General features: G+C 35.1%; 2 protein-coding genes across 4 annotated transcripts; both read left to right on the top strand.

The window, feature by feature from the left end:
• Positions 1-330: 330 nt before the first annotated feature.
• LOC113494754 (39S ribosomal protein L12, mitochondrial) lies at positions 331-1,401 on the top strand. Its single transcript, XM_026873206.1, has 3 exons — positions 331-500; positions 632-911; positions 1,123-1,401. The coding sequence occupies exons 1-3, from the start codon at positions 439-441 to the stop codon at positions 1,324-1,326; spliced, it is 546 nt and encodes a 181-aa protein (XP_026729007.1). The 5' UTR covers positions 331-438; the 3' UTR covers positions 1,327-1,401.
• Positions 1,402-2,124: 723 nt separating this feature from the next.
• Positions 2,125-13,256, top strand: LOC113494749. 3 transcript variants are annotated; one of them, XM_026873197.1, is made up of 5 exons: positions 2,125-2,890; positions 10,062-11,509; positions 11,622-11,826; positions 11,913-12,088; positions 12,362-13,256. In XM_026873197.1, the coding sequence occupies exons 1-5, from the start codon at positions 2,734-2,736 to the stop codon at positions 13,205-13,207; spliced, it is 2,832 nt and encodes a 943-aa protein (XP_026728998.1). In that variant the 5' UTR covers positions 2,125-2,733; the 3' UTR covers positions 13,208-13,256. The 3 variants fall into 3 exon arrangements, with proteins under 3 accessions (XP_026728998.1, XP_026728997.1, XP_026728999.1); XM_026873196.1 differs by lacking the exons at positions 10,062-11,509; positions 11,622-11,826; positions 11,913-12,088; positions 12,362-13,256 and adding exons at positions 4,770-6,229; positions 6,336-6,540; positions 6,617-6,792; positions 7,017-8,769 and having other exon boundaries at positions 2,128-2,890; XM_026873198.1 differs by lacking the exon at positions 2,125-2,890 and adding an exon at positions 7,879-9,644.
• Positions 13,257-13,904: the final 648 nt, after the last annotated feature.

Raw genomic sequence — 13,904 nt, 5'->3', positions numbered from 1 at the left:
CACTAAATTTCAAAATCAAGTCACATATATGGACTAGTCCACAAATATAATTATTTGCGATTGAAATAATTTACTTTACAGTATTTTTTCCATGCTTTGTTGTCTTTTCATCACCAATCGTTTTATCAAATAAAATATATACTTTACTCAGTCGAACTAAATTGAAAGAAAAAAGTATGTTACTTAACATTTCATTTGAAGCCTTTCTTATATAAATAATGTGAAACGTCTTACAAAATGCAATATTTCTCGATCTTTTAAAAATAATTTTCGTACATTTTATATTGTCGTCGGCTGATAAAAACCAGAAATATCTTTGATTAGTAAAAGAAATTGTCTGTTGTCTATGGTCATTCTTAACATAACCTAACAATCGGGTCTTAATTTTCGTAAAATTTAAGTAATTTTAGGAATTACAAAACCCACTATAAATTCTCAATGATGAATGGTATTAGGATTATTAGAAATCTGCCCATCCAGTGGCGTTCGTTTTCAAGATGGTAAGATAATCTGCCCATTATTACTTTTTAGTTTCACAATAGGTTAAATTGTGATTATAAAACCATTTCGTGACATTAAAATAGAGAATTAGAAACGAAAACGAAAGTTAAAACACACCTCGTATTTTCAGTGCCGTCTTACTTCAAGAAGTAACTCATTCAGGCACCCCTCCTCTTACCATACCAGTCCCAGAGGGTGTCGACAAACCAGTATCCCCCAAAATTGAAAAAATTGTATCAGAAATCACCAACTTAAACCTCCTCGAAGTTTCTGAACTCAGCCAGGTTTTAAAGAAGAGGCTTAATCTACCTGACGCTCCCGTTATGCCAGTTGGAGGGTTTGCTGTAGCCGCTCCAGCAGTACAGGATGAGGAAGAAGCTGCCCCTAAAGTCGTTAAGACCAGTTTCACTGTAAGTGTTCTTTTGATGAAAGCCTTTTCTCTAGAGACTTTCAAATGAAAGCAGAATTAGGTCAATGGCTCAATTTTTGCTAGATTAATATTTATAAATAAAAGTCACAGAGATATTATTGCATTAAAAACCTTAAATCAAACTGGGATTGCATATTGTGGATGGATCTTGTGAATGGCCTACTCATTCATTCATTTTGTTTTAATTCCAGGTCAAACTTACGAAGTTTGATGATAAACAGAAGGTAGCACTCATCAAAGAAGTCAAAAATCTGCTGGAAGGATTTAACCTTGTGCAAGCCAAGAAATTTGTTGAAAGCGTACCCACAGTTGTCAAGGCTGATATATCCAAAGACGAGGCAGAGAAACTAAAGGAAGTATTAACAAAAGTTGGTGCTGTCATAGAAATAGAATAGATGGACATAGTTTAAGTTAAGATTTTAGAGTGTAAATTATTTAGAAAATACCAAAATAAAATTATAAAAACGAAATATGCCTTTTTTATACTAACTTAATAACAGTTGTTGTTTCTTCTTTGATGCCAAAATAATCAATTTTAAGTGTTTAATCTTTACACTAGGTTTATAAAGCATTGATGTTGTGCTTATTATGGTTCAGATGATGGTGAGTATATTGACAACTAAGTATTCTGTTGCTATTTATATAGAGGGCGCTGATAAGATCTTTTTATCAGCTAAACAAATATTTAACAGTATAAATACATAAAGTTGTGGGACTATTCGGAATCTGCAAGTTTTTTTTTCATGTAGTCAATTTCTAATTATTATCAGCCCATATTCGTCCACTGCGGGATATAGGCCTCCTCAATTGAGGTCTATCTTTAATTTCTCATTAGAGTAGCTTAAAATAAAGAAATTTGTTTTTAATTATGTAACAAAATTTTGATTTACAGTTTTCATTTTACACTTTACTTAAAATCTCAATAAACTATTACTTGTTACTGTTACTAGACTCTAACACAAATACCATTAGATAACTAAAAAGTCTTGTATTATTTTTAAGACATTAAAAAGTATCGCAAAATAATTATAATTGTTGTACCAGAACCACTAAGTATCAAATTCAGTCTGGCTAGTCACTGGTGATTTTAAAGGGCTTCATTATCAGTTCATACAAATGCGACAGACACATGTTCATCTGGCTGGTATTTTTAGTCTATGACCATAGGTATAGTTTTACCTGTCACCGCTATGTAGATAACAGATACATAATACAAAACATAGCTCATTATTTTTCTGTGGCATAACCAATAACCTATATAAGCTCAGTTTTCTGAACTGTACATGATTACAGGCCAATCTTTATCTTATTCATGAAAAATTATACAAGGCATCATTACATTACATGCATTTTTACTAATCAAACGACCACAACCTACTAATATAATAAAGGAGACAACAAATTAATCAATTTTACACATACATTTTTAATGCCATCGATTGTACAATGTGATGAAATTATGGGTCAAGTTGTTATTTTACATTTAGCTGCAATACGTAGTTCGTTTTGAAGATAAGGCCGTATGATTATATAAGTAAACCGCTAGGTTGATAACAAGAAGTCGAGTCCGTCGAAAAAGTATTGAAGTTTGAACAACATTCTGTACATAGCTTGTTTTCCTCGTATTTCCGTGTTAAGGAGGTACATATCTGTGTTGAAATATGTTTATACAATGTCATTACCGTATTACAAAGTGCAGAGCAAAATTATTACTCTAAATCATTGACTAAGTGTACAGTGACCATTCAACGCATCGTTATCAAATCAATGTGTGATAAAAGAAATATAATCGAACTTGACAAATGTGCCAGTTGTCCTTGCCGCTTGGTAAGATGGAAGTAAACAAGTATTTGAAAAAGTTTAAACTGCTTTTGGAATACGTCATTGAAGGAAAAGTTGCGTTGAACCAAAGAAATGTGGAAAAACTGCTGCTTTTCTTGGAAGATCAATCTGATAACAGTATGTTAATTTTTATATTTATTTATATTGTATGCACCTTATTGTTTTGTTCAGGCGACTGTACGGCAGCAGCATAACATTGACATTGAAAACGCCTTTATTACCAAGCAATAAGGTTGAGGTTGCTTTTGTATTCTTATGTTTTTTACAATAATTAACAAAACCTCGACCTCGACCGACGTACTGTACTATGTTAAAAAAGATCGATTTTTTTTTACTCTTGATCATGTACAACGCAACTTAGGATTTAAATCGTAGCTTAGATGATAAATCGAATTATTTTAAAGGAGATAACATAGGTACCTAAGAACTACTTATTTGAATAGGTACAGTTTTAAATTGTTAATTATGTATTTATCAATTGGTACCTATGCCAGCTACGTCCGGTATTTTGTGGTGAATAACAATGATACGATAATGTTATAAGTAATAAACAGAGTTTAATTTAGACTACGTCTTGTAAAGTACCTAGGTACATACTAGTTATATATAAGTTTTGACCTAAATGTATCTATATAAATCATTGTCTATTCAAACTCAGGTACTATTAAAGTATTTTATCTGCAATATTTACAGTCAGCTACAGATCGCAAAACCATAACAAACAGCTTCGACATCATGATTAAGCATAACTCGTCATAGTGGCGAAGCAATATTATTGTCTGTTACAGCGCCCTCTACAGTAGATAATTAAAAGATGATAACGTTTGTAGATTCAAAACATCCCGAGATCATTCATCTACGAATATTGAGTTCCTTTCTTGGGGTTCACCGTTAGTGAAATAAGACTATAGCCATTGTGAATTAAATGGGCGTGGGAGTGCTTCTCTTTCCCTCACTGCTACAGTCTTAATCTAACTGGTGATATTCGTAGTAGGCTCCTGGTTCCCCTTGGGTCCCCGAGATTAACGCGGCATGTAATGAATAACGGAAATCGTGTAAAAGCATGAGTTGATTTTTATCACATAATATACTAACCGTAAAATAGTTGGCAAACCCTCAGTCACGTGAGTCCAACTCGCACTCGGCCGGTTTTACTTCAGCCCATGCTTTGGATAAAAGGATGAACCGCATCATTCTTTTATCCAATAGCTTGGGCTTTGGCAGCAAAGTTAAGGTTTAAAATTTTCTCTGCGTTTGGGGCATTGCGGATTTTTTTTTAAGAAGATCGTAACGTGTCTCGAAAAGTAATACGCAATATACTTTACTAACAATATTGTAATGGACTCTATCTACATATTTATCCAGTTAAATTTTCTATGAATTCAGGCAACATGTACCAGCCGGCCTCGGCCTTGCGTGAAGCATTTATGCCACTTGTAAATCACACGTTTCCTAGGGCAAGAGTTCTTAAAGGTGCAATTTCATTTGTCTTTAGCCCCCGCATTCGGAATGGAAAAGAGTTTTGAATGTCACAAGAGAAAATCTTTCGATTAGTCATCCGGGTTTACATAGAGTTCTTTAACGTCTATAGGGACCGCATGCAAGTAACAGTTTACTTTAGTCATTAGCCGAGTTAGCGCCCCAATGCGAGGTGCGAAAAACTTGAATACAATTCAGTTGACAATTATTTATATGTAGAGCAATTTGTGTGATTAAATTACTAGCTTCTTTGCAAAATTGGGAAGTCCTCGAATGCTTTGTTGACCGAATAAAAAAGCTGATTGACATAATTCGTTATCGTGAATGCAGTTAGCAATCCGCGATGATTTGACCCAGTGACTGAAGAAATTGATTGGTTGGTTAACTCGCAATCCTGCATGCGGATAAAAACAACACAGCAGTAGAACATGGCTTCTCGCATAATAATAGATTTACTTTAATTATAGGGAACAAAGATTTATCATTATTATTTATTCGCTTTATTTTTCAATTTCAGGTCCGGGCAAATATCTTTTGGCAACACCATTGTTCTCTGACCTCATATGTGCACTGATTCAAAATTTACCAAATGCAACAACAGCGGTCAAAGTATTTTTCACTGAAATTATAACAATCATATTTAAGAATGAATTGCAGTTTAACAAATTACAAATGCAAGGATTTCAAAGCGTAGCTATTAAGAATTGTATTTTAGATAATTTAGATACGAATTTTAATTTCCCATGCCCTGTACTACATTTGACTTGTATCAAAATGGCTGCCGCGCAAATATCTCACTGTTCGGGGGTACATCTACTGTTGGAGAATAAAGTTTGGATACCTATATTACGGCCAAATATCCATCAAAAGCCCGGCCGCATTGCACAAGCAGCTTACAAGTTTGTTTCACAGTTAATTTTTAAGCTAAATACTTGTGATATGGAAACAGAATTGATAGAAGTCTTGGAATATGTTGTTAAACCAATTACTACCAGCGAATATCTAGAACTAGAAGTAATAGATCCGAAGACTGACGAAGTTCTATCTGAAAAAATAAAAACATTCCTGAACGCCTTACTGGTTATATTAATTGACACGGGAGATGTAGAAAACAACCATATTGCAACTTTGTTAAGATCATATTTCCTCATAGATCACGTATTGTGTAACATAATTATTGCAACCCGATTTACCAATATGATAACATTATTAAATGATATTGGTTTTCGATTAAATTACGCCACGACCAGAAAAATGTTGTTTACAAACAAAGCAGATGAATTTTGTAACGAAATGAGTGTCTATTACAACAACGTAATATCACAATGTATTAAAAAACGAGAAGTGCGAGCCATCACAGACTTTTCAGTGAAATGTATAATATTTTGGTTTAATTTTGAAAAGACGTATAGGAATAACTCATCTATTAAATTCCCACTAACATTTGAAAGGAATGGTCAAAAGTTTGAACTACCCAACCAACTGATAGTACACATGTCTGAACCGCTTCTCGCTTACGCTTATTTCAACCAGCCCCCTAATAGAGAAAATACCTTTGAACAATTCGTAGATGACTTTATCTTAAAGGTTTCTAAAACAGTGACCGACCATATTATAGCAAGTTGCTATTTAATGAAGACGCTACTCCAGGGGAGCGATTTAAAACGAGTAGCTATCGAAACGACCAAAGAACTATTTCGACTTAAAGGTTATTTGAGCACATCTCAAGCTGGAATAGTTTTTCAAAGCCTGTACCATGCTCTTAACTTGTACATAGTTTCGGACGGAGAAGGCCGACTTATTATAAACGAGAATCCAATAAAGTGTGCGAATGATGAGAAACTATTGACCCTAATCCTAGACCTCACACGCATGTTGCTAATAGAACACAACATATCCTGGTACGAGAACGTTGAAATAGTTAGTCTTCAAGAGGGACTCATGAATCTGTTGAAGCAAAACATCTTAAATTCAAAAGTAAGCAAATTTTTTCAACTTTATATTTGAAATGATGAAGCTAGCCACATTTTGGCGAAAGTAGATAATTTTAGTAGTTCTATAACTATATCATTATGTATTTTAGCAAATTGTCAAAGCTTTAGATCTGATCGACATCTGCGTGAGGAAGTTCCTTTCGCCCAACATGTCCCTGCTTGTAGAGAGCCAGCAGGACAGCACCCTGAACGAGATAGGAGCGCTCATGAAGACGTACCTGCAACACGATGACTGGGAAGTGAAGGACTCCGCACTCAATTTGCTCCGCAGTTGCACTGAAATTTGTTTCATAAGTAAGCTTAAAATTAGCCACTTTCCAAATCAATATTTTTTTATTACTGATGAACTAAAGTAACTATAAATTTTCAGAATATATTCCCCTGCAAAAAGTAATTCGTGAAAACGACTTAATGTTCTTCGCTGCTAATATGGCCTTGGCTGATCCGGAATTCTACGTACAAACCATGGCCCTTAAGTGTTTGACAGCAACGACCAAGATCGAGAGCATTTGGCGAGAAGTTGTCCACAGATATCCTCACATAAACGTAAGTATTTCTGGTTCTGGGGCAGCAGATAGTAGAAATTGTAATAAGTCCTCCATTGAGGCGAGGTTCTCAGAAACGCAAGTTGCGTCTGTCTTGTTGAAAGACTTCAGTCTTGTCCTGACTTGCTAGAGTAGCTTGGTTCGCAACACAAGTGCTATTTTAAATGAATTTTACTTCATGGCACATAATTATATTGCTTTACCTTTACTTTTTAATTATTCCAGTTGCATCTTGTCTACATATTAAGAAATAATCCGGAAGGGATGGTGCGGACAGAAGCTGCACGCGTTTTGACCGGGATTTACTCGAATCAGAAGGTGGACCAGAATTTCCAAAAAACCTTATATGAGGTGATGTTGAGTGCCGCGCTGAACGACTTGCATTCAGAAGTACAGTCAGCGGCTTTGGTATTCTGGAACAAATTCATTCAAAAACAACTGGCTCACAGAGGAATGTTCGATGGGAAATTTCCATCTGTTACGTTTTCCAAAGAAAAGAGAAAAATTATAACCCTAAACGACCAAGAAATTGAAAGGCAACTGACTTCGATCATGAACGATTTGTCTGCAGCGGGCTGTCTGACGGTTCTCCTCGAGTGTATGAACGAAGTAAACGACATAGAAATCATGCAGCATGCGTATTGTATGTCAAAGAAATTGATAGGAATTCTTGATACATATAAATTTAGGAAAAATGTTGACAACCCTTCGACGACGACACAACCAACTGAAGAAATAAAACAGGAGGAAGACGTAGCCATGGATCTTACATACTCAGCTTCTAGCGACGAGTTAAGGAATCAAGTTATAGAAGGCATATTAAAAACGTACGATAGCGACCTAATAATTGAAATGCATGATAAATATAGTCAAATTAAACCGAATGATTTTGAGGAAGATCTTATCAGAAGCTACAGGCCCCGGAAAAGGATGGTGAAACCGAACAAGTTTATAGAAACATTTAGAAATACAGACTTTGTAACAAAAATAAATGACAAGAAGACATGGAATTCTGAAGTCTTTAGTAGTTTAGATGTCCTATTAGATGAAATGTTAGATCCAAGTAAAACTTAAGTGGTTATTTGGTAGATAATAACGAACAGTATTCTGAAATATTGCCATTTTTAAGTAAGACGTCATTTCCGTTCTCTTCGTTGTTGCAACACCCTGTTCTGTTTTCATTAGATGATTTTAGTATTTATCTTGGTGATATGAATACTTAGATGGAAATATATGATCTCTTAATTAAGGTACGTTAACAGCAGAGCTAGGTGGGAGTGAAGTGGAGCAGAACCGTGAAATGTGCCAAGTGTTTCTAAGCGTGGACAGTGTCGGCAAAAATAAAACCACACCAGTATATTTACCGCTGCCCGGCGAAATATACTGCCTACTTCCTATACAAAGTAAGTTTGATCCCTACGGAAATCTTGGGAAAAATCGTTACTCAGTCCGAGTAGCACCGAGAGTCCTTGCAACCGCGGGCATAATGTATTAAATCCGTCCAGAAAGTATAAGTGGTATCCGTTCCTTAAAATATTTAAAACTAAAAAAACAAAATGTATTTGATCGTACACTAGTGCTGTAAACATGTGAAACATTTACCATTTTTCACTGTTCTCCTCCTTAAACGGATCCTTTATTAAATATTAAATGTACTTTCTTTCTGTTACATTTATCAGCATCCTGTGTGCATGGATTGTTTTGAGCGATGTGAATGTATATTCTTTAAAATATAACGTACCTACATACCTATACAAACTTTGTTTTAACTCTCTTTTTTAAGTTTATGCTACAAATATAGATTTAGGACTGGTAAAGGCCCTATTCGCAAGGTACTAAGATTTAATAATTACTGTTTTATATTATCCTTGTCACAGATTGAAAATTCTAACATCTCATATTGCATGCAGACTTAAGTTGGTATTTACTGTTACATGAAAATGTATGTAAATAAATAACATCGTCCTTGGATACTGAATATTTGTTTCATTTATGTTGTAACTCCTTTTTTTAGGCGAGGGAATTCTCATGGACACCCCCTCGGGGGAAGGAACGGGAGGTGTGCTCTTACTGACTAAACCTAACCGCCGGGTGCCGTCAGCCGCGTTTATTGCCGACACGTAGAAAACTAGAAACGCATAGCATTGCTGCACCTATATATAAAAGTTAAATACCACTCGCTGATTTATTACGAAATCTCAGAAACTATAACAATTATAAACATGAAAAATTGCCAGGTTATTTATTTATTCGGGAAACAAATAGATATAATATATGAAATGAAGTTATAAGTTATAGGGTGTAGATACCAGCTATTCATGGATTTTAAAGTAAACGAAGATCTATTTCCCATTAAATCCCCTTAGAGCTGGAGTTTGTATGAAAGTCCTATGTTTTCAAGGTATGAGACGTTAAAATTAAATTGTCTGTTCTAGATAGATGGCATGAAACCGTACTGGTAATGTATCTTTGGACGTCAGTGTTAAAACAGGAAGAGGCAGTTTGTATAAACACCCACGTTCTAACCACAGGCGGCCGCTGTTTATTAATAAAAAAAAAAAATCTTATTCAGCATTATATCCTGCTGTCCTACATTACACTGACGTACTATCAAAAGTTACACGTGACACAGCACTTTTATAACGTTATTTTGTTACCTTATCAATACTGATAACAATTTTATCCGCACTTGGAAAAAAGTATTAGTTTCACCGGTGATTAGAACGATGGAAGTAGAAAACCATTTAATAAAGTTTAAATTATTGTTGGACAATGTTTTTGAAGGAAAACTTGTGTTAACCGAAAGAAACACAGAACAACTGTTGCACTGGTTAGAACATCCACCTGAGAACAGTAAGTTTATAGTCATAGGTATGAAGTGATGCAGGCTAGAAGCATTTACTTTATATTTATTTATGTTAGATAAGTGACACTCAACGAACGCATGCAGTTTTTTGCCGCGATAATGTTTTTAAAGGCACAGTTGAGTTTTGTACGTAGTAAAGGAGGGGGCTGATTCTTAAAGATCAAAATGCCTTTTAAATGTTTGCGAAAACGAATTGTGAATTCAGATATAGACCTTTCATTTTTGTATTCATTTTTTTAGGGGCTTATTGTTATGTTTTACTTTTCGTCATGGACGTGAGAGACCATAGAAAAAGTGTTAAAATTTTCAAGAAGGTTCAGTAAAATATTAGTTATTTCGACCAAAGAAGCATCTAAAATAAGAAGATAAATATAATTTTCCAAATATCTTGCTTTTTGTTTTAGGACCTGGTGCAAGCGTTTTGGAGACACCCCGGTTTTCGGACCTTATTTTGGAGGCAATCAAAAATATACCAAAAGCTGGTATAACCGTCAGCATTTTTCTTATAAAAGTTGTTACGATTCTAGTCAAGAATGAGCTTCAGTTTAGCAAGTTGCAATTGCAAGGCTTATCAGGGTCATGCATACATTACTGCATTATCAGGGTTCTAGAACCAAACCCTCAACCACCTGAACTACAACTAGCCTGCATCAAGCTTGCCACAGCACATATAGCGCATTGCTCGGGACTAAAAGTGTTGTTGGAAAACAATGTTTGGAGGAACATATTGAACAGCAGCATCCATGATAAACAACGGCCTATTGCGAATGCAGGTTACAAGTTTCTATCAGAACTAATTCAGAAACTGAGTGAATACGAGAAGCATTCGGAAATCACAGAAGTATTGGGATGTATCGTAAAACCAATAATTTCAAGCGAATATCTACAACTAGAAGTTATAGACCCAGAGACTGACGAAATTCTTTATAATAAAATAAAAACATATTTGAACGCTTTACTAGTTATACTGACTGATGAAGGAAATTCAAATCACAATATTGTTGTCAACCAATTAAGATCATACTTCTTATTTGATCATCCTTTGTTTACCCTTCTATCTGTCACCCGACTAACTAGTCTGGCGTCCTTGTTAAATGATATCGCTTTTAGGTATTTATTTGGCCTCTATAAGAACCTATTGTTTGCAGATAAGTCAGATGAGTTTTGTAATGAAATTGTCGCTTACTACCATAATTGTATGGTACGCTGTGTAAAAAAGCGAGACATACGAGCCATCACAGACTTTTGTGTGAAAAGTATTATATTTTGGTCTAACTTCGAAAGTATGAATAAAGACAAATTCAAGTTTCCACTCACGTTTGAAAGAAACGGACACAAATTGGAATTAACTAACCAAGTACTATTGCACTTGCTATCACCGATTTTTAATTTCTCATATTGTCATCTTAAAAATAAGGTGGCATCATTTCAAGACTACATAGAAGAAAACTGTTCCAACATTCTAGATGTCGTGGCAGATCACACACTATCAACGATTTATTTAATGAGAAGTCTGTTCGACACTACAGACATGAAACAAGTTATGTTTGAGACGGCGAAAGAGTTATTTAGATTAAAGGGTTATTTGAGCACTTTCCAGGCAGGAGTTGTTTTTCAAAGCCTTTATCATGCTTTGAACGATACTTATACACTATCGGATGAGCAAGGCAGACTGAATTTTAACGAGAACCCAATGGAAAAATTAAATGACGAGAAGTTGCTGTCTCTTCTTCTTGACTTAATACACATGTTGTTAAAGGAGCACACCCTTTGCTGGTATCGGAACTTTGAAGTTATCTGCCTTCAAGAAATACTTATGAATCTACTTAGACAATATATTTTAAACACAAAAGTAAGTAAAAACGCATCCTTCCTGACCAAAATTTGATACAAAATCTGTGTGGAATGGAAACTACAATTCAGCGAAACAAAATAATAATTTGAATTACTTTACTACATTTCAGCAAATAGTCAAAATATTAGATTTGATCAACATTTGCATAAAGAACTTCATATCACCAGACATGGCACTGCTCTTAGAGAGTAGGCAGGATAGCACCCTGACCGAGGTAGGAGCGCTCATGAAGACATACCTACAACACGATGACTGGGAAGTGAAGGACTCCGCACTCAACCTGCTCTTCACCTGCATTGACGTAGCTTACGTTAGTAAGTAAATCTTCAAATAAATTAATAAAGAAAACTAGTATTACTAGGAAGAGAAGTAAGCTTAACAACGATTTTAATGGTTCCAGAATACACTCCCTTACAAAAAATAATTCGTGATGAAAATCTTCTGTTATTCGCCGCTAAGCTGGCGCTTACAGACCAGGAGTACTACGTGCAGATCTTGAGCCTTAAATGCTTGGCTTATGCTACCAAACTCGACAGCATTTGGAGAAATTTAGTCCGCAGTTACCCCCAGATAGGCGTAAGTTAAAATTTATTCGATATATAATCAAGTGGTTCACAATTTGCCCTACTTCATGTAATAATTGTATATTGAGGATTGGTAGTGGGTACCAGAAATAAATAATTAATTTCACATTGGCTAGAGAGAGAGAGAGAGAGAGAGAGAGATGCAAAAAGTGATTATTAACACTCTTCTATAACTATTTTAATGGTTAAAGTAAGTCATGATAAAAGAATAATCAAACTCATAAATGAGAACAGCCATTTATTTGAATTAATTATATTATTTCAGATCCATCTTCTCTGCACAGTAAGGAACAATCCACAAGGAATGGTACGAAGAGAAGCAGTCCTCGCGTTGACTGGGATTTACATAAATCATAAAGTGAGCCCTAATTTCCAGAAATCTTTATACGAGGGAATGATTATTGCAGCATTAGACGACTTCCATTCAGAAGTGCAGAAGGCGGCTCTTTACTTCTGGTACCATGTGGTGCAAACAAATCTTTCTCTCCGAGGAATGCGTGAGGGGAAGTTCCCATCAGTAACATTTTCTAAAGAAAAGAAAAAGATTTTAACACTAGACGAACAAGAAATTGCAAGACAACTGACATCTATTTTGAACGACTTGTCTTCCTCAGGATGCCTTACAGTCCTTCTCGAAAGCATGAACGAGGTAAATGACGTCACAGTCATGAAGAGTGCACACTGTCTGTCAAAGCATCTGGTTGAAATTCTAGACCAGTATAAATTTCAGAAGGTTGTAGATGGCGGAACGACGCCTCCAAGTAAGGACATTAAGTCTACAGAATATATACAGGATATGTCCATGGATTTAGGCTACGAAGGGAGTACTGAGGAATTTCGAAAGAAAGTTATCGATGAAATAATGAGCGTGAATCAGAGCGAGCTTATAATGAACCTGTATGATCGTCAGCAGGAAAGCAAACCAATCGGTATTATGGACAACGGTAGCAGCGGATGCTGCGCTTCGAAGAGAAAATTGGTGAATGCCAACAAGTTTTTGGAAACGTTTAGGAGTACAGATTATGAAACAATTATAAACAATAAGTTGCAATGGAATGCTGATGCATACAGCAGTTTAGATGCTTTGTTAGATGAAATTTTAGGAGTGTAACATGTATTTGTAAGTTTTATAAGTCTAATTACAATCAGTATTTAATCACATCTTTTTCTTCATTAACGAATTTTGCGAAGAGTGAGTCTTCCTGTCTCAAAAAACTGGGTTTCATAAATTTGCCAGTCAGCCTACGGTCACCTAATAGGGAAAAAAAATCCGTTGTGTTGTGGAAGCTAGCAGGCACACTACGTCGCCGAATGCAGCGTCTCCCATTCACAACCTGACCACTCTTTAGGCACCCTAGGCCATAATTGTTATACCTACTGTAAAAAGGAAATATTATCCGTAAGGAATTCTGTGCATTCACGTATTATACTATTTTCTAACTTTTGATGTATACAAGTAACTAAGTGTTTGCAAAATGAAAATATGTATTCCCGTAGGTAATATTTTTTTTTAGTATTTCATAGAGCGTCTTAAACTAATATTACAGTTTAAAATGTTTTTTATTCATTATTTTTTAAGTAAAAGTTCTATTAAAGGTCTCGTGATCTTTTTATTCTATTAATTCTATCTATCTATTATATTATATTCTAGTATCTATTATATTGATTTCAGGTCAGGCCAATAAGGTACGTTACGTAAAAGATATATTTGACTCTTGTTAGCAGCGACCATCTTTATTAAAACCTCGAAACGGAGGTTTATGTTTTGTCAATATTCTCATTACTCACGCACCGTGCTATACATATGT

This window comes from Trichoplusia ni, chromosome 6 (genome assembly GCF_003590095.1).
Source record: "Trichoplusia ni isolate ovarian cell line Hi5 chromosome 6, tn1, whole genome shotgun sequence".
NCBI classification, from domain to species: Eukaryota; Metazoa; Arthropoda; class Insecta; order Lepidoptera; family Noctuidae; genus Trichoplusia; species Trichoplusia ni.
Note: the sequence above shows the minus strand (reverse complement) of the source record. Positions and strands in the feature narration are given on the sequence as shown.